Genomic DNA, 24,466 nt, shown 5'->3' with positions numbered 1-24,466 from the left:
GAATAGCCTGGCTTTCGTGCGAGAGTCTGGCTGTTCACCCCAACTTTTTACAAATAGGTGTACATGGGCACATTAATACTGGTTTTCCATATAAGGAGGCAGCAACTACTACCAAGGACTAGCAAGAGACATTTTATATATATATATATATTTTTTTAAAAAAAAAAGGTTCACAAAAAATGTAAAGGAGGGAATGGGGTGCTCCAATTTCTTTTTCACTGTTTTGAAAAAGGTTGGATATATGCTGGAGCATTCGAGTTCCACGGCCACGGAAGGCAAAAGTAAAATAAAGAGTAAATGTTCACAAAACAAGATGAAATGTGGTAGCTTACGAAATCTAATATCCAACCGGTCCCTGCCTATGAAACTCATGCAGCCGCATGGAGCCCAACAACGACAGTATTATTGATTGATTGATTGAATTTCTATACCACTCTTCATCCAAGTTCTCAGGGTAATTTACAATATACTGGGGTTGCCACTGGGCAGGAAGGAAGAGGCTGCACTGTCTTTTCCTAAGGTACAAAATTCGATATACTCTACCCCATCCAGAAAGGAAGTCATGTAAACCAAATATACACACACATATATATGCTGCATGAGCTCCTGATCTTGACAAAAGATCCACATAGTCTGCAAGAGCAAGGCCCCCTTCTTAGATGCATCAAGCGCTGACACTATACAGCTCAAGTGTTTCCTATGCAGCGCAATACTCACTCTGTTCCTTTTGCAATGCCTCACTTGCTTTCACTTACACAAAAAAAGTTTTCCTTAGGACGAATGGCGAAAATATATGATTGGTCTGCTAATTTTGTGTGCCTAAAAGCTGTCAAGCAGGGACATGCCCTTATTTGTAACAACGACAATGAAAAATGAAAGCGCTGGAAATATTGGAAAATACACTGCAATAATAGAAGGTGCCAGAGGTAACACTTGTTAGGAGAGGATGAACCACATTCCGACTGCAGTTCAAACGGGTTTCAAAACATTATACTGCATTCTACCAACTTGTAGACGGCATGGTTTTTCAATGTTCCCTACAATGTTTTTTTATGCACTGCAGCAACTGGAGTGCCAATGGTGGGCTGGCAGAGCCCGAGACAATATTGTCTAGCAAACACTGTTCAAAAATAGCACCCACATCTGCAAAACCCCAGACACCATTTATTTTTAAAACACTTTTTGCTATCTCTCCTTCGCTGGCACCATTAAACGCCAACGAGTTTAACTCCTTAAATTCCCAAGCTCATTATTGTTATAGTAGGAAAGGGGACAGCTCTGTTTTCTTGCGAATGCTTTAGAACAGCCGCAAACGTCAGAACATCCCTAAACGGGAAGAACTTCAGAGAAGGGAACATAAGAAGAGCCCTGCTGGATCAGGCCCTGTCTAGTCCAGCATCCTGTTCTCAACCAGATGCCCACGAGAAGCCTGTAAATAGGACCTGAGGGCAACTGCTCTCTTCCCTTCTGCTGCTTTCAGCAACTGGCGTTCAGAAATATACTACAGTGGTACCTTGGGTTACATGCTTCAGGTGCTAACTCAGAAATTGTGCTTCAGGTTAAGAACTTTGCTTCAGGATAAGAACAGAAATTGTGCTTCGGCGGCTCGGCAGCAGCAGGAGGCCCCATTAGCTAAAGTGGTGCTTCAGGTTAAGAACAGTTTCAGGTTAAGAACAGACCTCCAGAATGAATTAAGTACTTAACCTGAGGTACCACTGTACCTCCAATAGTGAAAGAATGCACCAGGCTTAGTAGCCATTGAAAGCCTTCTCCTCCATGAATTTCTCCAATCCTCTTACAAAGCCATCTAATTTGGTGGCCATCACTGCCTCCTTGGGGAGCAAATTCCATAAGCTTGACTTTGCGCTGCGTGAAGAAGTAACTTTATTTTGTCTGCCCCAAATCTCCCAACATTCAGCTTCTTCATTGGATGTCCAGGAGAGATCTAGTGGACAGTTTCTTTCCTTTAGTTTTGGTGGGTCTTCTCTGAGTAAAAGTTAACTGAATACAAACTTTTTCTCTATCTACTGCCTTCACACAATGCATCATTTTATTCCCTTCTATCATGCCATCTACTCACCTTCCCTCACAGGGGACCCGTAGCTCCATCCCCTGTTAATTTCAATGGATCTACTCTGAGTAGGTTAGAAGACCCACCAAAACTAAAGGAAAGAAACTGTTCCATGTCTATTAATTTCAATGGGTCTACCCTGAGTAGGCTTGCTTGAGGTGGCAGGAATACCGACTAGGCCACTTGGAAGGTTTTTGTGGTCTGTTTTGTACCTACCCCTCAAAGTGCAACAGTTAGAATCCAGTTAATGGAGTTTTGGCTTTAGAGCTCAGGTGTAAAAGGCTAATAATTTGGAAGTCCCCTAGTTCATCAATGGTTGTTACAATCTATAGTTGGCTGCTGTTCCGTGTTTTTCATGTGCTTTTCATAGTGGGCTGCTGTTTATGTGAAATGAATAGAAACATTTCCCTTCATAACCATCTGCACTTGCTTTGATAGATTAACTGTTAACGTCTCATTCCGCGTGAAGAATTCTGCGTGGCTTAAGAAGTTTCACCATGTTAACAGAATCAACAGCGCGCCTGAGTAACAAATCTGCTATTTTCAGGGAGTGCCATAGCAACAGCTCTACATACCAAGCACAGTGACTAGGAAAAGTAGGCACTGTTTTCCAAAAGAAACCTCCCTAACAAAGGATAATGCAAGGAACCCAAAAGCATGACCTGCATGTTACTTCAAGGCTACTAAGTTCAAGCTTGCCTCGGGTGAAATGCCTTTGAGATGAAGAGAAGCTGTCAATGGAAAGCAGTGTGCCCCCATGCCCTTTGCAAGTCGGCGTATCAAAACGAACCATGTATCTGCGTGACAACCTGATCTCAAAATCATTAAGAAAATCACTTTTGCATCATTTGCTCTCCCATCCGCACAGAATGACTAAGACAAAAGGACGCGAGGCTTGCTGCCTCGTCTACATTTTGCAGCTTAACTTGGTGACAGTAATTGGCCTCTTCAAGGTTTGCAAGCATTTTCTTAACAATGCTACAAACTGCAGCTATAACACAGCACTGCACTGGCTTCTGCCAAAATCCTCCTCCTCCTCCTCCTCTTCCTGCTCCCAAAACAGTATTATCCTATGTTTCAAAAATAGCACAAATTCTCTTATCCCCCCCCCCCCTGGCACTGTGCAGAAAAGGACTGCTTACTTTTCAAGACCAATCGAGAACAAAATGCTGTTAATCATCCTTTTTGCTATCAGGGACACCTCAGCCAAATGAACACGAACATGACAGTGACAATGACATGCCTGACATTAAAATGTGTTTTAGCAGGAAAACAGTGCTTTTAACACCAGTGCCTGCGAGGTGCAAACCCCCTCCTCTCATTCAGCCGGATGATGTCTTCAGTTAATCAAATCCCACCTCCCATGCAAATAAGGTACAAGTTAGCTTTTTGCAGTATGCGACTATTGAAATGACATTATAATGAAGGCATCTGCACAACAAGAGCAGCGGCTAATGATACCCACCCCCACCATGATCTTCACCAATTAGCTTTGAAAGAAGAGGAAGAAAAAGTGGGTGAGCTTCCTTCTTATTTGCAACCACAAAGTGAAAGGCCAATGAAGGTCAGAAAATTAAACATTATCCCTGTATTGTTTTGTTGCAGGTAAGAACAAGCCTAGGATTCACTGTGTTTCATATGCATTTAAAAAAATCTGCAGGGCTGCAAAGGAAAAGAGTTAGAAAAGACTTACCACCACCCCCTTCCATTTCTCAAAAAAGAATTATGTAGAACACAGCATTTAATACCACTAATAAAAAATATTATCTTTCTGCACCTATTAAAATCTCACCAAAAATGCAACACCTCTACTGATATCTAGAGCATTCTATTTTCACCAAGTGGTTTTGCTGAAATACTGCAGCTACGAAACCACAAGTAGCAGACATACCGTATGTACTGAGCAACAGCTCCCCAGCCTAATTCCATACATGCTCCATCCAAGCAACTATATTTCAGCCCACACAAAATTAAATATCCTTTAAGAATAAATGAATAAAAACCAGAAGAGAAGCATCTGCCATGAGCTAAAAACAGCAACAACAACAAAATACTTTTCATTTTTCCCAGCAGAAGAGCATGTTTTTATGTTTATGACTCTAGGTTATACTTGGCAGTTTCAGGCTGCAAAAGCGATTTTTTAAAAAAAAATCCGAACGAGGCATTAGATTAGAAGCTATTACTCATCTCTGCACTTCATCATGCAGTTAGCTATTGTTTACCTGCAGCTCATCCTTGACACACCCACCTCCCAGGCACTGGAGAAGGGCTACGATTCTTACACGGAGGCAAAAGCCCCCCTTTTACAACTCAGAAGCCCTTTTTTCTTTTTGCGGCCGTACAAGCAGCCTGACATTACACAGCAAAATTCCTGCAAGAAGGAAAAAAAGAAAGAAAAGAGCCGGTCGTGCTGTTACGCAGAGCCTACCTGAATTCTTCAAATGCATACATGGCCCAGGAAAGAATAATGCACAGGCCTCTGAGGTCTGCAAAATCCCCTCCGTAAGGCGCAGGAGAAACATTTAGTTGGTCAAGCTGCAGACATAACTGAGAGCTGTGTGCTGGGAAGCTTCTGGGAGAAACGAGGCTGTAGATACTGGCCTGCAGCCTGCAGCTCAACCAGCTGCTGACAAGCAGCAGCTCGCAGGGAAAGGCGATAAAATACCATGTGATCATTCCAGCAAGTCTGATTAATGCAGCATTACTCCAAGAATACAGGCTGATATCTTTATTATTCAAGCCCAATCAGGGCCATCCGTAGAGAACCTGGCACGCACGACAGTTAACGTATCTGATTTTGATGGACGGTTTTTATTTTATTCTAAATGTGGACAATGAATTTATTCACAGAACAAGAAGCAAGACAGGGTGGAAGGTGGTGCTGGCATTTCAACAGTTTGCACCCATTACACCCCCCTGAAAACTAAGGGCACGCTGCAGTCCACACTGAGCGTATTTTAACTCCTGCTGATTTTAATCAATAGGACACAGAGCGTCAGAAGAACTGGACCACTTCACTTGCCCCAGTTGCAACAAAACATGTCTCTCCTGCATCGGCCTCAACAGTCACACCTACCAACAGTTTGACTTCTCGCCCAAAGGCGCACTCCTCCATCGTCTCCCGAGACAGACAGATGCCAGCAAGGCTAGATCATGCTGGTTATGCTAGATATGAAAATGTTGCAAACCGTTATCTGTGAGAAAGGCTCGTAAGCTCAGGTGTAGAGCACATGTTTCACATGCACAAAGTCCCAGGTTCAGCGCATAGCTGTCAACTTACAGATTTGAAAATAAGGGGCCAGCAGCCTCGAAAATAAGGGATCGGCAGCCAAAATAAGGGATTTTCCAAGCACAGGTATGCTCAACTTCTGAGCCCCTCTGAGCCAAAGGCAGAAAGCCCAGCCAGCAGCCAAACGAAGCCTCAAGCGGTGGTTCCCACAGCACAGAAACCTGGCAAAGGGGATGCAGCAAGGAAAAGCACCGTCACCTCTCCGCTGGGAAGCGCTGAGCAAAGGCGAGTCCCCAGGCAATGCGGCCGATTTGATCAGCACAAGGCATGCAAGCTCCACCCCCCAGTCATTCTTAGACTCCTTATTGGGTGAGCAACGCAGCCAAGCAACACAGTTGAAGCCTCCCTCCTCCCTGGCCAGCAGGGAGGGAGGGTGGGAGAGGAGCTGCTTCCTTTGAAACCGGGGAAATTTAAGGGACATCGTCAATAAGGGACAGCAGCGGGACACAGCGCTGGGATAAGGGACTTTCCCGCCAAATAAGGGACAGTTGACAGCTATGGTTCAGCGTCTGGCATCTCTAGCGAAGGCTGGAAAATATCCCTGCCTGAAAACCTCCAGTGCTGCTGCCAGTCAGTGTAGACAGTACTAAACTAGATGGACCAATGGTATTACCTTGGTAATAGCCAGGTTCCTGTTTTCCTCACACCAGGGAAGTTGAACCCACTCGTTATAGCAGCTAGACACTTGAAGAAATAGAAGTCTTGCTCAACAACACACTTTTGCTTCCACATCACCGCCTAGAAACCGCCATTTTCGAATGTCGCTAGAGCTTCTTCTGGCTCTTAGCATGTCAAGGTATTATTGTGGAATACAGCCAAAGCAGAAGAGATGGCGTGACTTGAGAAAAAGGTCAAAACAACGAAGCCGCGTTTCGAAAATAACGCTGAGAGGAGCAAGGCTGAGGGAAGTTGGAAGGCCTCGGGAATCGAAGCGTGTTAGCGGCGATGCTTGAACCGCCAAGCAAGGAGCAATGCGGAACATTCTAGGTCAGAAGACAACATGGGGTCATGGGAACAAAAGGGAAATTGCACCGAAACATGAGCAAGGCTTGCTACTAAAAAAACATGACATTAGCGCAAGTGGCAGGAGGGCCTGGGGGAGAAAAGAAGCCATTTTGAATGACAGGACAATTAGAAAGGGTGATGTACTGTAAGATAAGAGAGGGGCAGGGAGGAGGGAGCACCCACAGCAACATTTCCAGGATATTTTCAAACAAATAAGTAAAAGCTGGTTGAAAACAATACAGTGGTACCTCAGGTTACATATGCTTCAGGTTAAGAACTTTGCTTCAGGATGAGAACAGAAATCGGGCTCCGGTGGCGCGGTGGCAGCAGGAGGCCCCATTAGCTAAAGTGGTGCTTCAGGTTAAGAACAGTTTCAGGTTAAGAACGGACCTCCAGAACAAATTAAGTTCTTAACCTGAGGTACCACTTCAGCTAATGGGGCCTCCTGCTGCCGCCATTTACTCTGAAGCACGTTAGGGACAAAATTTGGCCCAACAGAAGTCACAACCCAGGATTCTTGCCACACCTTCTGCTAATGTCCATTTAAAGTCTTCCAAGCGCATGTCTACACTAAACAAATATCATTCATTTTTTTAACTGCAAAGGCTCCCAAACCAAGAAATCTTGAGATCGGCTGTCCTCTTGAGATCGAATAACAATTGTGCGCATTTTGCTACTTTTTCATTCATTTTAAAGAGGGGTGGGAACCAGCGGCCCTCCAGGGGTTGTTGGACTACAACTCCCATCATCCCTGAACATTGCCCAAGCTGGATGGGGCTGATGGGAGTCGGAGTCCAACCAGACCTGGGACACGGCAGGTTGTCCATCCCGGCTTTCGAGGAACAGGGAAGTCCATCATTAATAGCCTTTTCATTTTTCACAGAAGTCATTATTTCTGCTCAGATATGTTTTCTCAGAGCGTATGACCAACTCAAAAGATATAAGAAAAAAATTAGCATCTTTACTTCAGCCAATGGAATTAGAAAGCCGGTTCTAAGAGAAGTAAATGACTTGGCACCAAGAACCTTCTGGTATGCCCCAGAGCTAAGGTTACAAAATTAGGCGTTCCCCAAATCTGCTCACATGGAGTGACTAATTCCGAATAATTACAAGATGTGTTCATAGGCTGATGCTTTGGAGGTGAAAAATACTCTTAGTTCTCTAGAAATTCAGGTGATGTTCTGTTTGGTTGGCTGTTTAAGAAATTTTATCCCACCCCTCATTTGGAAAAGGCTCCTAGATCAGGTCACAATTCACTAAAAGAAAAGGTAGCCTCTGCCCTTGGAATTATAATCTAAAAAGACATGGCACGAAAGGAAAACAGACTGGGAGGGAGGAGGAACAAAGCAATCTCACATACTAGTTCTTACGTTTTAAAAATAAGCTACAAGTTCTAAAAATAAGAAAACATCTACAAAAAAAGAGACACTACTAGAGGTTGGCCTTGTTGCATTCACAGGCCAGATTGTCAAACACTAATTGCTACAGATGAAATTTGTCATATGTTGACTCCTACTGCAAGTTCAGTGTCAAATATTTTCCAAATATACATCCACCCATAGAATGCTCTTGCTGTCAAAATTCACTGAGGCAGATCTAATGGAGTAAATTCATTTCAGCTCTACTTGCCACAGAACTATAGTGCCTATTTACCCACCCCATGTAGAAGACTGTATTTGCGAGCACGAAACAGATAAATGCGACAGTCTTGGTCCTGTCAACTAATCTGCGCCGTCTCTTGAATAGCTGGAGCAGAAAGGACCTTTCTTGTATAAGAAAAGTCTGGCTGCATGAACATTCTAAGGAACATATAAATTTTAAATTTCAACTGCACATCTCCGCAGTGAGGAGCCTTGCATCCAGACCAGGCGTAGTCTCCAACCTATAGAAGGTTGATAGTGTAATTTAAAGTCATTAATTATTATTAAAGTGCTTCCTAGCATGTGCAGATAATGTAACACCATATTGTCCACATGAATAAAGATCAGTAAAATGATTTCCTAACGTAATTTTCAGCAACCGTTGTGTCTAATCGGTACACAAGGATGACTACATACATACATAATTTTATTTGTAAGCCATAGCTCAGTGGCAATGCACACGCTATACAGACACAAAGTTTGCAAAAGATTAATCCCTGGCACCTCCAGGTAGAACTGGGACAGACTCTTCTCTGAAACCCCAGAAAGCTGCTACCAGTCAGTGTAGGCAATACTAAGCTAGATGGATCAATGCCGACTCAGCTTCCCGTGTTCCTGTGAAGCCCCAAAACCTCATTGTCCTCCTATCATTTTTATATTCCTGCATGGTAATTAACGATGAATGGAAAGTAATGGCATAATTTCCCCTGAGGTCTCAAAATTAAACTTGAAGATCCTTCAAAATCAATTAGTATGCTGGATGTTTTGATTAGTTTGATTAATTTATTGGTATCAATTAGAATGCTGCACTGTTTCTCAGGTTTCACCTTATCACACACCGTGACAATGAATAAAATCTGGGCCGTAGTCAACAGTCCCACCATCCCCACCCTGTCCTCCATAACAGATCATTAATCCGAAGCAGAAATTGGTCGCTACAGCAGTAGCAGCAGCTAAGAAGTCTGCTTTATGTTGTGAGCCGCCCTGAGGTCTGCGGACGAAGGGCGGTATACAAAATTACTAAATAATAAATGATACAGTGGTACCTAAGGTTAAGTACTTAATTCGTTCCAGAGGTCCGTACTTAACCTGAAACTGTTCTTAACCTGAAGCACCACTTTAGCTAATGGGACCTCCTGCTGCTGCCGCGCCGCCAGAGCACGATTTCTGTTCTTATCCTGAAGCAAAGTTCTTAACCTGAAGCACTATTTCTGGGTTAGCGGAGTCTGTAACTTGAAGCGTATGTAACCTGAGGTACCACTGTACTGATAATAAGAGGAAGGATCCTAAATTCTTGATCAGCAAATGCTAGCGCTAGTAATAAAAGGGAATGGAGGAATTAAACAAACCAAAACAAAAATGCACAGTGCACTCCACACCCTCCTTGAACAACACCGCAAACAAACCGCTAATGTGACATACCGAGAAAATGTAAGACCATGGATATTTCCCTCCCCACGTCCACCCTTCTTCATGTTGTCTGCATTTTGTTCTGCTGGTTTTTAAACACGTTGACACTGAAATAAGGCGACTTAATACATAAACATCAACTGTGCCCAGCTGATAGCTAACAGGCTCCACCGCCATTTTGGGTTGCCTAGGTTTTTAAACGTGCCAACTGGATGTGCATTTTGGGCTGCTTAATACAACCTGTATATTCCTCCCTCCTGCTTTTGCCACAACTGTGCCCCAACAGTTAAAAAAAAGATGCACAGAAATAATATTAAGTGCAATATAATCAATTGTTGTTGGTTAGCATCCATGTGTCCCGGGAGATGGCAGAGGAGTGCGCCTTTGGGGATATTGGAAGGTTACAAACATTCACCGTCCAGTTCTCTATTATCCAGTACTTTAACGGTAGACCCAGAAAACCACATGGAAACTGGTTAAGCCTTGCATTATTCATTCATGTGAGTCATTGGGGTGGCTGGCGGTTGTGGGGAGAGAGAAACTGAGATACTACCAAATCATAGCCCACATTTCTGTAGAGCTACTATGCAATTGTATAGTCTGGTGCACAATATGGAGTTCCAAGCAATACACAAAGTCTCATTTTTGAGCATTCTAGTTATTAAGATTTTAAAATGCTGAACTAGATGAGCTAAGGCAGCCTCCTAGAGCTAAGAATGGCACAGGCACTTCAAGTGTTAACCCTAAAACCACTATTTTGCTGCTCTTGGAATGCGTGTGGCCTTTGCAGGCGAAGGAGTCTCTAAGGTGACATTTCCGTCAGAAATTCGCACGACACACACACACTTTCAAGTTAGAAGCGAGACACTCAGAGTTTCCAGCTTAACTCTGTGTCTGCTTTTGACTCCTCAGATCCCGTTGCCAAACCATAAGTAGAAAGACATCCTAGGAAAACTATAGACATCAGATCTCTACAAACACTGAAGAGGCTTTCAAACCCCCCCCTTTTTTTTTTTGTCTTGGGAAGCCAAAATATTTCGCAGCAAAGGCAGCCAAAACTGGAACCACTTTCCATATAGGGAATTTAGTTTTATTTTTTAAAACAACATCCCTTTAAAGCCCTACAAACTGTCATCGCCTCATGGGGTGAAAAAATCTAACTGTTTAGAAGTATATGATCTACTGGTATTTTTAAAACTGGGAAGACGGTGCCCCCGCCCTGCAGAGAAATGAAGAACTTTACGTATGTGTGTGTGTGTGTGTGTGTGTGTGTGTGTGTGTGTTCAAGTGAATTGCCCTCTTAAGTGGACAGGAGTATGCAGCAAAAACAAAAACAACCCACACAACACAAACAAAAAAACGCTTTTTAAAGCAAAGCTTCCTTCTGGGCTGCCATCATTCTGTCTTCTTTTACATGAGGGGTCAGCAAACTTTGTTAGCAGGGGGCTGGTCCACTGTCCCTCAGACCTTGTGGGGGGCCATACTGTATTTTTTTGGGGGGGGTGAACAAATTCCTATGCCCCACAAATAACCCAGAGATGCATTTTAAATAAAAGGACACATTCTACCCATGTAAAAACACGTCGATTCCTGGACCGTCTGCAGGCTGGATTTAGAAGGCGATTGTGCCGGATCCGGCCCCCGGGCCTTAGTTTGCCTGCCCATGTTTTACATCATGCCTCAGCAAAGCCCCTGATCAAAATCTTAATAACAGGGTGGGTCCTTCAGGTAAGCCAGTCCTAGACTTTGGGGGTTTCACAGGTCAGTGCCAACACTTGAGAGGTCACATGATGCAGTGCGCGCACACCATCTGAATGGCAATGCCCGTCAAATATTTTATTGGGGGTCCAGCCCCTAGGTGTTGGCTCCTATGCTTGCCAAGTTCCAAGGATCTCAGAAGCAGCTCGGAGCAGGGCTTTTAGTGTGGGTTCCCATGTGCTATGGAACAGCATTCCTGTTGAGGCTCTCATTATCTGCACTTTCCAGAAACAAGTGAAGACATTTTTGCTCCAGCACGTTTTCCCCAGTTCAGCGTTTCCCAAACTTGGGCCTCCAGCTGTTTTTGGACTACATTTCCCATCATCTCTGACCACTGGGTCCTGCTAGCTAGGGATGATGGGAGTCATAGTCCAAAAACAGATGGAGACCCAAGTTTGGAAAACACTGTCCCAGGTGGATAAATGAGTGTGCACTTCCGTTAGGGTTTCTAAAAAATAATAATTGTATTTGTTGTTTTTGTGTTTTTAACTGTGTTTAATTATCTTATGTGTAAATCACCTTGAGGTGGTGGTTTAGAAGGCGATTAATAAATTAACAGTAATAATAACCTGGACTATAACTGGAAACAAACTGGTAGCCAGCAAAGTCCTTCCAGTACTAGTGAGACATATTATCTGTCAGTGAATACTGCTTAACATCCTTGCTACTATTTTCAGAATCAACTGCAGTTTCCAGAATGCCTTCATAAGCAGCCACAGGTACATATTGATGGAATCTGATCTGCATCTGACCAGAGCTTCCATTTATTCCCATTTGAGTCAGGGCCTGACCTATCTTCTCACAATTCCGGCCTCGTCCTCCTTTTGTCTGCTGCAGCTCATGTGGCAAGAGAAGGTGCTTATGCGTACAGAAGACCCCAGGCAGGGTTGGGAAAGACCCACTTGAGGCACCGGAAAGCCACCACCAGTCAGTGTGTACACAATGGAGGATAGCTGAGTTGGTTAGAGCATGGTGCAGATAATGCCAAGCTTCGACTGCTGCAATGTGTTCTATGTGGGGCTTCCCTTGTGCGTGACCCGGAAGCTGCAGTTAGCCCACAATGCTGCAGTGCAATTGCTGACAGGAGCGAGGCCTTGCCGGCATATAACACCTGTGCTCAGAGACCTGCACTGGTTGCAAATTTAGCCAACCTACTACTATTACAATAAAGCACTGAACAACTTGGGACCAGTTTACCTGCTGTTATGTACTGAGTTGAATAGGATCCAAAATGCAGCAGACTGATTGGTCCTAGAACAATAGGATTCAGAATGCAGCAGTCTGTTTGGTCCTAGAACAATAAGGATCCAGAATGCAGCAGTCTGATTGGTCCGCAGGAGCCACCCAATCCAGCTCCAGGTGGAAGTGAATCAGCAACCTGATTGGCCTACAGGAGAATCCCAGAATTAGCCAATCACGTGGGGCCCATTGTGTAAATAATGTATATAAAGCAGGCATTTTGGGGGAACTAGCATTCCTCACTACTATGAGCTGAATAAAGAGCATGAAATCCACACTCGACTCTAAGTATGTATATTTCACCTACAGAATTGCCTTACTCCTTATACAGCCACTCTAGTGGCATAGCGTGGGCGGGGGCCCATGGGGCGGTTGCAAAATTGTTAGGTGTGCAAAATTTCAACACCTGGTGCTGCCTCAATACAGTTGTGCACTTCCGTCGCTGGGCTCTGCTGAAAACGGCTTCTCCATGTGAACCAGGAAGTGACCTCTCCAGACAAGGGAACAACTCTTCTTTTCTTATCTCTGTGATCTCCTGGGTGGTGCAGAAGCCATCAGGCAGTTGAATGCGCATGTGTACTCCGTTTCCCTCCAACCCACCCACTCCCCTTCAGGAGGCCCCGGGCACTGGCAACCCACGCTATGCCACTGCACCCACTCAACCGCTTTCATCTGAGGAACAGGCACTGTTACAAGTGCCACATAATTCTCATCCTGCATTTGTAAGAAATCAGTCTTCGAACATGGCGGGCATTCACATTTTGGAACTCCCTGTCTACTGACACCAGGCAGGCACTTTCACTGTACCCTTTCTGACGCATGTCAAAACCATTTTTTGTTTAGACAAGCCTGCCCCAGTAGGTAGAATGCTGGTGTGCGTTTCAGAATCATGAAATTACAGAACTGCAGATTTGGAAGGGACCCCCAAGGGGTCATCTAGCCTAACCCCCTGAAATGCAGGAATTTGATTTGTTTTTAATTTATCAGTGATGTTGATTCTCCCCCCCAATGTTGTTTTTACTGATAATTTTATTGTTCTATTCCTTTTGTAAACGGCTTTGATGCTTTTTACAATCAAGCAGTATATGAAATTTATGAAATAAAGATAATGAATAGGGACAGCTGGAGCAAATGTGTTCATCGCCATTTAATTTTCTAAGCAAAGGTAACACAATTTACCAGTGAGTTTCCCTACTCCAGTTCTCAATCATTTGTAGTGAATTGCTTCCTTACTAAAAACCTGTCTCTACGGGCTTTAGTGTGCTCGTTCTGCATTCTTATTGATTCAACAAAACTCACCAGGTACACACTGACACAAGCAAGCGCATAATGTATATCTGTTGTATTGCTCTGCTGTTGCTTTTCCTTCCACAGATGTTCCATCTTAAAGCTCGGAGGCAACAGCAAGAGCCTTCTTGGCAAATGCATTATGTCATATTTAGGGCACCGGTAATCAAAAATTCCCTGTTCTGCTGGTGACATATGTAGAATAGAGTTCCAATTTGATCACAGTTCCTTTGATCATCCCACAAGGAATTCAAGCCTAACCTACCATTCTCGTCAAACCTTTATTCAAAGAAGGAACATTAGATTCTAACTGATCAGATCAGTGGTGGGAGGGGAAATTTCTGGTCATTACTACAGTAATAGGGAGCCCACATCATCCCTTAAAGCAGGGAGTGGACTTTGGCCTGTTCAGTTAGGTCCCATCCGCACTATAAATATAAAGCGGTATCATACTGTTTTTAACAGTTATTTTCATTTTGCTTTTGGTACTCTCTAAAGCAGTATTTCTCGACTTTGGGAGACCAGATGTTGTCAGACTACAACTCCCATCATCCCAGACCACTGGCCCTGCTAGCTAGGGATGATGGGAGTTGTAGTCCAACAACATACAGGGACCCAAGATTGAGAAAGGCTGATCTAAAGTGTCATATATGGCCATATCTCGGAAGTTGAACACAAGCCGTTCCAGAAGTCCGATCGACTTCCAAAATGTTCAGAAACCAAGGCGTGACTTCTGATTAGCAGCAGGAAGCTCCTGCAGCCAATCAGAAGCTGCGGAACCCGCATCGGACATTCCGTGTTTGCGGCATTCAGGAGCCAAAACGTTCAACTCAACTCACAAGGGGTTTGACTTCCTAGGTACAACTCTATATGAAAAGGCTGCAATCCTAAAACACATTTACTAGGGTGTAAGGGCAATTGACCATAATGAACACACTTCTGAGTAGAAACGTAATAATTCTAAAATGTGTGTTCTACTGATTTCCAATCTGTTTCTTAAGTCCTAAAATTGAAATGACTGTTTACAATGCCACAGTACATATTTCACATTTTTAGTGAACTTTGCACTGGGATTTCCATATCTCTTTCCTGGAAAACTGAAGCCTATTTAAAGCCCATTAGTGTATTTTGTGGTTTGGGGCTTTATTATTATCATCATTTTGCCCCAGTGTGGGTTTCCCCCCTTAAGTTTACACTTACTTGCCCTGAATTGCATCTGCAGTACTGTTGCCCAGCACATAAATGGGTCCTTCAATGCTTCTCAGTGCCCGATTAAAAACTGACAAGACAACACCCAAATTTTTAAAAAATGGTCCTTTTCCTAGCTCTCAGCTGTAGAAGATGTCCTCTGCTGAAACCTGCTCTCCTGCAGGTCTAAATGCAACATAAGGGAAATATTCCCTTGGCTTTCATTAAATCCCTGTGTGCTAAAGCCAAGCCAGTGTTTTAATCTCTAGTATTAATGCCACAGCATTAGCTGACTTCATTACTGCTTTCAGTTCTATAGCTCAGTTCTGATCAAAGGGAAGGATCCTGCTGTCAGTTACAAGGTCTCTGGGATCAAATGCATAAACTTCTTCCTGTGAACAGCTTTCCACAACCAAAACACAGCCACCTTGTTATCACAATGCTTTTAAATTTGGAGGCAATTGTTTATCTGCTTATGCAGTTTGCTTGTACTCTTTCTCTCTTGTGTGTTATCACTGCAAAAACCATTGGTTTTTGGTGTGGGTTTTTTCTTTTTTTAAAAAAAAGCTTGATGCTGCCCCTCAATGGTAGCTTTTATAATAGTTGTTGTTGATGATGATGATTACTATTATTTTAATACCTAGTTCTGCAGGGCAGCCAGTTTGAAAATGTAATACAAATGAGGCTGATTAAACAGGCATCGAGGGGCTGTTAACCCTAAGCCCAATAATGCTTCCTTAAATTCTGCCAACTAGAGAAAAATCAGGAGTGCCTAACTATGCATCAGAAGGCAGCCACAGAAGGATTAACCTATACCCAGCTTGTAAACATTTCTTCCATATTATTATTAATTTACATTCCACCAGTAGCGTAATGACAAATTCAGAAGTGCAGGCTCCTGTCTTGCTAGCCATAGTCATCCCCCCCAAACACCTTTCTAAGATTCTACAGTCTTCGAAGTTTATTCAACAATAATTAGGGATGCACTGCAAAAATCCATGCAGTTCTCAGCACTGATTTCAGATCTATTGTTTTCTGTGCACATACACGGACAAATGATTTGGACTGTGCCAATATCTTTACTTGGCGTGACTTTTGTATTCTCCTTGGTATTCCGTGGTATGTTACAGAGCGTGCACACTATTCTCTTGAAACTTAAATTAACTTGTATTTTCAACATTCTTACATGCTTAGCTTTGGAGCATGCAGAACTCCTCCTCAAACTTCTCCCCATGCACTTTCTGCAGAGTGACCCTAGGAGCCAATCCACAGTGGCCGACTCACCTCCTTTCACTCTGATTGGCTCCAATCAGCACGAAGGGTGAGGATACATATTCTCAGAGGCTAAACAATTTTCCCTTTCATGCTGATTGGGCAGCTCTAGGAGGCTGGAGGTACGGACGCTGCTGCAGAGACAGAAACAGGTCTTCTACCTCCCACAACCCTGGAGCTACATGCCACTTAATGCAAAAACAGGCTTCTAAGGAGTTTACAGGTATAAAAACCAATTGCACAATTGATCCCATATCATCAAGTAAAGACTTTTGAGACTATCTCACATTCTCCTCCCAGGTCAAAAGGGTAAATACCGAATATTGCACCTTTAACCTTCTCAGGCCCAAATCATACAATATTTCTGCAATACAGTTGCTGCTGCAAAGTCATGCATGGCTCCTATGCCAGACCAGTGGAGGAAGGGCCATAACTCAGTAGCTGAGTGCATGCTTTGAATGCAAAACACCCCAAATTCAATTCCTGGAAGGAGGTAACCGGTGATGTGGAAGACTTTTGGTCTGCAAAAACCTGGAAAGCCACTGCCAGTAAGAACAGGCAATGCTGTCCTGGGCTAGATGAATAAATGTCATGGCCTGTATAAGGTAGATTATAATGCTCCATATGGATGTTTCTGTCATGTGGGTAGCTAGCTAGGATAATCCAGTGGCTTCATCAAGACAGCTGATGGTGTTGGCATTGAAAGTAGTTATGCAATCAAGCACATGGAAGGAGTTTTGTGATGGGGAAAAGGTAACATAAACTAGGCTGTCATATCTGAAGAAGTGTGAATGTACACGAAAGCTCATACCAAGAACAAACTTAGTTGGTCTCTAAGGTGCTACTGGATAATTTTTTTATTTTATATATCTACTGCGTCAAACCAACACCGCTACCTACCTGAATCTATATCCATCAGTCTCCTCTGACTTGCCTCAGCACCAATTTAATACTTCTTGTACAGGCATAGGCAAACTTGGCCCTCCAGATGTTTTGGGACTACAAACCCCATCATCCCTAGCTAACAGGACCAGTGGTCAGGGATGATGGGAGTTGTAGTCCCAAAACATCTGGAGGACCGAATTTGTCTATGCCTGTTCTTGTATGTTTTCAAGCTCTACAAAGTCAGATGAAGGCCCAAATGCAAACTAGCCCACCAAAAGTTAACGAGACTCAAGTTTGTTGCTAACTTCTCTGAGAGTAAACCCCATAGGACTGCATACTATTGCTCCATAATTCAGCTAAACCAGGCTTGAAATGTAAAGACACCCCCATCTCTCTGATATTTTACAAGCTGAATTAGGTTTACAGTCTGTTCTTGATGCTATTGCAGCATACAACAGAGAAAGCAGAATGAACTAAACTCTGTACTGGCAAGCATGCTTTCTAGAAGCAGGCATGTATGTCCAAGAGGTATTCTCTCTCTGTCCCCTAACCCTCCCCCCCAAAAAGCCCAATTAAATTGGCCTAATGCATCAAGAGCATTTGCAATCTGGTCAATGCTGGATTGGCTACGGTAAACAATATTTGCTCATGCATCGCTTCTCTCTTCTTTTGGTTTAATTTACTACCACCACTGCTTTGCAGTACCTTGCATAAATTCTTGGGTATTTGCAGCCCGACCACATTTGGTAAGCAGGAGGATCATCAGGGCAACACTTTGGCTGCAGATTGAAACAGGCAGGACATTCCCTTCCCAAATACTGTACCGCCTTGGTGTATAAAGCTCTTGCAGCTCAAGAACAGAGGTAAATAAATTAGCAGTGGGCTGGATGCCGTGCACAAGACATTCTGTAACAGCGGAGGAGGACGAGCAACTGGCCTGGGATTCAGGGCAAGCAGCAACCTGTTGGGACTTAATCTGACCCGGGCAGGCCCTGCTTATGAAATAAGTCAATCGTGGGACAAGGATTGCACCAGGGTAGAACAGGTAGTGTGCAAAAGTGCAGGAGGCATCCCAATGTTCAATAAGGCAAACTCATTGCTTTAACTCAGAGTCAACGGACCTTTCAATGTACTAAATATCCATATATATTACCCGGCCCTCAGTGTTAGAAGCTGAAATCTGAAAGCTAGGAGCTGAATGGCACCTTAAACCTAGATCAGGGGTCTGCAACCCGCGGCTCCGGAGCCGCATGTGGCTCTTTTACACCTTTGCCGCGGCTCCAGGGTGGATACTAGCGAGGGGAGGAGGTGCATTGTGCGCCCCGACACTCCCCACTGTGGTGAGCGCTGTACTGGCTGTGACGTCGCATGGGGGCGGTGTGTGCATTAGTCACGCACTGTCCTGACATCACCTTCCTGCCCGCTGTCAGATCAGAGGGCAGCGGCACGCATGCTTTAAATGTCGCAATGGTTAAGCGGCTCTCAGGTTTTTTTCCTTCGGAAATGGGTCCAAGTGGCTCTTTTTGTCTTAAAGGTTGCAGACCCCTGACCTAGATTATGGGTACAACAATTGAATGTCTAGGTGCGCTTTTTATAACAAGAATACAAAGCTGAAAATGAGTGAACTGCAGCTAAAATATTATGTTAATTTTTCACATGGTCTAGTCCTTCCCCTGCCTAACTTCTTCAGAGAGTAACTGAGAGTGGGGAGGCAGAAAAAGGTCCTCCATTCCTTCCACTCTGCAGTTTTAAATCTGAAATCTTAGGCACAGAGCTCAGAAACCGCTTGCGCTAAAGAAATCCCCTGTCGCAAAATGCGCCCAGAAAGATGGGAGTTTCGAACACTGCTGGCCCTTTAGCCCCTAAGAAAAGCAGCGTATTTAAAAGAAAAAGAAAACATTTCCACTAAATAAGGACAGCCCATCAGGGAAAATGCATGACTTTTAAAAATGGTATTTGGACATAAAGGGCTGATAGGTCAAGGAGAATGAACAAGGATGAATTTCCCCTGTCTCTCTTTTCCAATATAGGTCATCCTACAAGGCGATCAAAGCAGTTTCTGTACAAAAACTGGGCCTAAGCCCCAATTTGTGCCTTCTTGGATGCCTTTACTGCCACTGCTTGATGAGGACCCATCAGTGTTTAACTGCATTCTACGGCAGATTTTCTCCACTCGTGTTCAAGCCATCTCCCATCTTGTTTCCTAAACTCTGGAGTATACCAGAGGGACAAGCGGTAGCAGGCTCTCAGGCACAGGGTCAACAGCCCTAGCCATCTGGATGTTCCAGAAGTCGGCCAGAGCTTCAACAGGAGCACCAGTGATAGCAGCCAGAAAATCCTCCAGAACCATTGGAAACCCATTGGCTCCATCAGCCTCCAAGGACAGGCCATCCTAACAGGTCCTCTGCCTCTGCGGAGGAGAAAAGGTGCTGAAAGCCTAAATCTCAGCATCTGACTATGACAAGGGACTGGTGTCAATACCCTCCCCCACTTTCGGATCACCCTCTTCCTGCCCAGTTGTGAAAACAAGGTCCAGTGTGGGCCAATGGCCTGTTAGGAAAGTCCCATGGTCGTCATGGCAGCCATGAAGTCCTGAGCCACCTCAGAACTATTTTGAGCCTGTTCCAATCTGGAGAAAGTTAAGGTCTTTTAGCTGGCTGTGTACTTTTGAGATTTGCTTCCGGATTAGAAGTGAACTGTTTGTGGTGTGTACACAGCTAATCCCATCCCAAGAAGCTTCTTCCCAGTTGGCACCTCATTTTGCTTGATTCCCACCCTCATCGATTATCTTTCTTCTTCACTGTGCTCATAACATCGCTGACTTATTTGATAGAACATCTAGTTGCGCAATGTCCACTTCCCTCCCTCTCTGCCCCAATGTTTTGGTTAAAGTTTCACAAGAAGACAACTGGAGGGGAAATGATCCCAAGGAAATTTCAGTGCAAAACATCCATTTGTGAAGAACCCACCAGAAAACGTGGAATAACCTGGCTTGCCTGAAGTTCTACCACTTTTTTATGGCAGGCACAATGGACCTGGACAACAGAGGATGAACAGTGCAGTTTGGTCATCAGGAAGCAGCTATGATGGTTGAGCACAAGCCAGCTATTTCTATCTCTTTTTTGTAGCTTTTTAAGCCTCCATCCCAAATACTTGTGCATAGAAGTCCTAAGTACCATAGAGATATCACACTAACCATACTAAAGAGCCCAAACCATGCTTTCAAAGCTTTCAAGTGCACAGCAGGCAAAATATAGCTCAGAGTAGCTTGCTGGCTTTGGTTTTCAACTGTCTCTGTACTCTGTTTCATACGTCCAATCCTGCTCTCCAAGGTGCAACAGGCTCTGGGGGGAAAACAGCGGCAAGAGCTACGGTTGGTCGATTCATAAATAACAACAGGCCAGTTAGCACAAACCATGGTTTCCAAAGCCGCTTCAAACCATGGTTTCCAATTCTGGTTCTGCAGTTAATCACAAACCATAGTTTGTCTATTTCACACAACACATGAATCCATAATTAAGGTTCCTCAACCACATCTCTGATGTGATGTCTGAACTGAACTTAAACATGGTTTAACTAAATAGGACAGCGTATAACAGAAAGAGACCTCAAGTCCCAAGCACAAACAAACATCCTTAAATTGGCTGTAATCAAGATTGGTCGTTTTTTAGTTCACTGTAACACAGGGTTCTACTGACCACAACCCAAAAAGGCATGGGTAAAACTGGAGCGTTGAGAAACGCACCAAATAGCATGTGAAGTGTCAAGGATTAGCAGGAGACAAAATGTGCACAGGCACACACAGCGCCATGCTGGTGGTGAGCTATTTTGATGTGTTGTCTGCAGCTTTTTATAACCCCTGACATAATCTGCCATATCGGTTTAAGTAATGACAGTCAATTATGGGTGGGGGGACAACAACCCCCAAAACATCACCCACTAGCATTTTATCCCAGTGAAAGACTGGGAGACAATCTCATTTTTTTCCAGGATGCCCAATTCCTCCCTAATAAATAACCTGCCCTTAAGAGGAAGAAGCAAAATTCTCTGACATTGAATAATTATCTCAGCATAACATGACCCAGCCATTGTAAATATGAGTGGTTCTGTTATTGTGGTCGTCTGAATTGGGAGAAGAAGTTATCTCAGAGAGACAAAGGTCACGTAAAGATAGGCTCTTTCCTTCCCAAGTTATTCTGATCTCTCCCCAACTGGTTGTCATATAAATAATGAAATGCCACGCACACAAGAGCAATTATACCATCTGCACAGAATTTGCACTGCTGAACCAGTAGCCTCAGCCAGAACTCTGTTCCTGGATCTTTTCCAAAGTCACTGGCAAAAAAAAAGGGGTGGGGGAGAGTGTGTTCCCATCACACAAGCTGCAGTATCTCTAACTACACCAAGACAGCCACACTGTAATAAAGGAAGAAGATCCCAGGAGTGTTTTTGTTTCCTGCATCCCCAGAAGAAACCAAGAGGCGTTTATTAGAGAACTCCCATTCCCCTTGTCTCCCTTAGAAAATACACGCAGAGAGGCAGATACCGCAAATATATGCCTAGCCAACATCTGCATCCTACAGGCACAGAAAGCAGAACTGAATACAGAGGTGGAAGGGACAAGGAAAGGAGTGAGAATCAACTGGGCAAGGATTCATCCGACACACACGTTTTTATAAAAAGGGGAGGGGAGGGGAGAGATTAAGGTTTTCCCCCCTACCCAACACATCGCCTGTAAACAAATAAAAGACGTAGACAAACATCACACCACAGAGATAAAGCGAGAAACCTCTGAACACGCAAACACACCCAAGCACAGGGTAAGCAAGGCTGCAGCAACGGAAGGAATGAACACACCCACATTCTTGCCAATGGAGGGGAGTTGCGCGTTTCCTCCATCTCTGTTGCTATGCACCTTTCTCTGTGTTTCTCCACATGATGCACTACGTAGTCATTTGGCATACTGATGCCCCTTCCCTCTCCCTCTGCATGAATTGGGAGAGCTAGCACACCTATATGCACACACATACACCTCGGTGGAAGACCTCGTGCTACTTGGAAAGGCACCAAATTTATTTGCGGACTAGGATAGCAATCTATATACATATGCAGAGACATGGACACTTAGCAACAAAGGCCACAACACACACACACACACACACACACACACATTACTTTTCCCCAGTGCTTTTTCTTTTCCTGGGGATACTCAAGAGTACATAGCACAGGCACCTAGAAGCAAATTGCTGCTTTTTCCAGCACAGAAATTAAGGCGTTGTGTTACATTCGCGGAAGCTGCACATGAAAGCAGAAACAAGGGCTGGGGCAGAAATGAGATGTAAAAACAAAACCCCACAACCGCTTGCCAGGATGCAGAGCGTGCAATCTGTCAAAAGGCTGAAGGAATGACAGCCAATCGTGTCTAAAACACACCACCCACCAGCATGGGATCCATTCTGGTGAAAGACTGGGAGGCGCAGTGACGCTTGGGTTTTTTTTCAATGGAGGAAGGATGGAGATGCACACTGCCAGAATAGCTCTGCTTACATTTCCAAGAGAAGCACTGATGCTGAATCGCACCTGGAAGTGTGCCACCCTCATCTCTCTCTCTCACAAACACACACCTTAATCTCAGGTGCCCAAGTGGCTGGTTCTTACCACCTACAACCGACTCGACTTTGTAGGGCAGGTTATGATTCCAACACAGTGTGAAACCTCTATCGTTTGAAGAAACAACACATGCCTCTCTGCTGCCTCCAGACTTTAAGTTGGACCCAGACTTAGTCGTGCTTAAAGTAGACCCACTGAGATTAGTGGGACTACTCCAAGCACGGCTCGGGCAACATCCAGCACTTTGCGAATTATGGCATCGCTAATTCCTGCAGTGGGCAAGCCAGAAAGACATGCACCACATGAATCAGGCCTCTGTGCTGAGGACAAGGCACTCTGCATGTGCTCAGAGGCTCCCTCCCTGGTTATTATCCCATCGTCTCAGTTTTAGGGTTGCCAACTGTGAGGGAGGCAACGGCAGCTGGTGTCTAGCTCACTCTTGTGTCTTTCACAGCAGCTTGATCCACAGAACCCAGCTTCCCACGGCAGAACCGAGATCAGCAGGATATGTGGCAGATCCCAGAGGCATAGCTGTGTTTGCGCCTGTCACAACGAAACACCCCAAAAGTAGATCATCTCCTGGCACCCAACTGAGGCATAAATTCTGACAGACGAGGAAAAGTCCTCCCTTAGGAAGCTGACCCTTGCGCCGCAAGCAAACCTGCCACAAAGGGTTTTTTTTTTTTTTTAAGAAAGGTTGCTCGGAGCAGCAGATTGCAGCGGTTAAGGGGCACAGGCAACTCCCCCCAATTCCTAGGTATGGAGGGGTGGGGAGGAAGGAAGATAGGTGCTGGGGCTCCAACGAAAGCAGCTGCTAGGCCCGAGGAAGCGAGGCAGGCACCCCATGCCCAGCCTATCCCGGCGCCGGGGCGCGTCTCTGCCCCAAGCCCGCCTGTTCTTCTCCTCACGAGGCGCTGCCTGCACCTGCCCGGCTGCTGCCAGGTGAGGGGTCCCTGCCTGCCTGCCTGCCTGCCCGAGCGCGCCTCTCTCCCTTCGCCTTCTCCCGGCAGCATCCGGGAGGGAGGGAAGGAGGGCGCTCGGCGCGCAGCAGCAGGAGGAGGAGGAGGAGAAAGAAGGACGGGGCAGCCGCAGCTCGGCTGACTCACCTCATTTTCCCCGCAGTCGAGCTCTGCGCAGCCGCCTCTGGCCGGCGTCTCCCCGCCAGCTCCCACTGCGCAGCGGGAAGCTCTTGCCCGGGCCCCGGGCTCGGCAGCGCGGCGGCGGCGGCGGCTGCAAAAGCGTCGTCGGCGTCTCGCGCTACTGCGGGCTGTCAGATGCTCAATGGAGGAGCGGCGCCCGGGAGAAGGAGGAGGAGGAGGAGGGAGCCCGGCGGGCTTTGGCGTCGCTGCATCCGCTGCTCAGTCGCCCTGCTGCTGCTGCTGCTGCTGCTCCTGGCGGCCTGCGGCTGGCGCGCAATGGCATCTTCGTCCCCGCCGGCCAAGGGCGCTAGCTGCCGGGGAGCTTCTCCTCGGCGCCGGGCAAGCGGTCCAGGGGCCCGGCCATCCTCCTCCTCCCGCTCCGCTTTCCCGGGATGTGGCGAGGCGAGGGTGGTGGGCGTGGGGCGGGAGGGAGGGAGGCGGCGGCGAGGAGGAAGCGCACAAAGCCCGCGGGGCTCGGCTGCCCACTGCTGCTGACAGACACTTCCGCCCGTCTGTCTGCCTGCCTGCCGCCGCTACGGCTCTCGCAGAGGCATCGCCGACCTGGCGAGCCCGTCCAGGCACGCGCACAGAGCGGGCGGGGAAGAAAAGCGCACACGCGAGGCGGCCATGCAACGCCCGGGCGCGGCGAAGCGCGCGTGCGCCACCAAGAAGC

At 45.5% G+C, this 24,466-nt stretch overlaps 1 protein-coding gene across 19 annotated transcripts in view; it reads right to left on the bottom strand.

Moving 5' to 3' along the window:
* Nucleotides 1-24,466, bottom strand: part of EVL (Enah/Vasp-like) — a 150,838-nt gene extending 126,372 nt beyond the window's left edge. For 8 of the 19 annotated variants that reach the window (XM_083435681.1, XM_083435655.1, XM_083435656.1 and 5 more), the window contains exon 1: nucleotides 23,761-24,466. In XM_083435681.1, the coding sequence (XP_083291807.1) occupies nucleotides 23,761-23,765 (5 nt within the window). In that variant the 5' untranslated portion in view covers nucleotides 23,766-24,466. Of the gene's footprint in view, nucleotides 1-4,499; nucleotides 4,734-23,760 lie in introns of those variants that run through there. The other 11 variants (XM_083435675.1, XM_083435676.1, XM_083435654.1 and 8 more) reach the window with 7 other exon arrangements.

This window comes from Podarcis tiliguerta, assembly GCF_965153285.1.
Source record: "Podarcis tiliguerta genome assembly, chromosome: 1".
In the NCBI taxonomy this organism is placed as follows: domain Eukaryota; kingdom Metazoa; phylum Chordata; class Lepidosauria; order Squamata; family Lacertidae; genus Podarcis; species Podarcis tiliguerta.
This window is presented reverse-complemented; position numbering and strand designations above follow the sequence as displayed.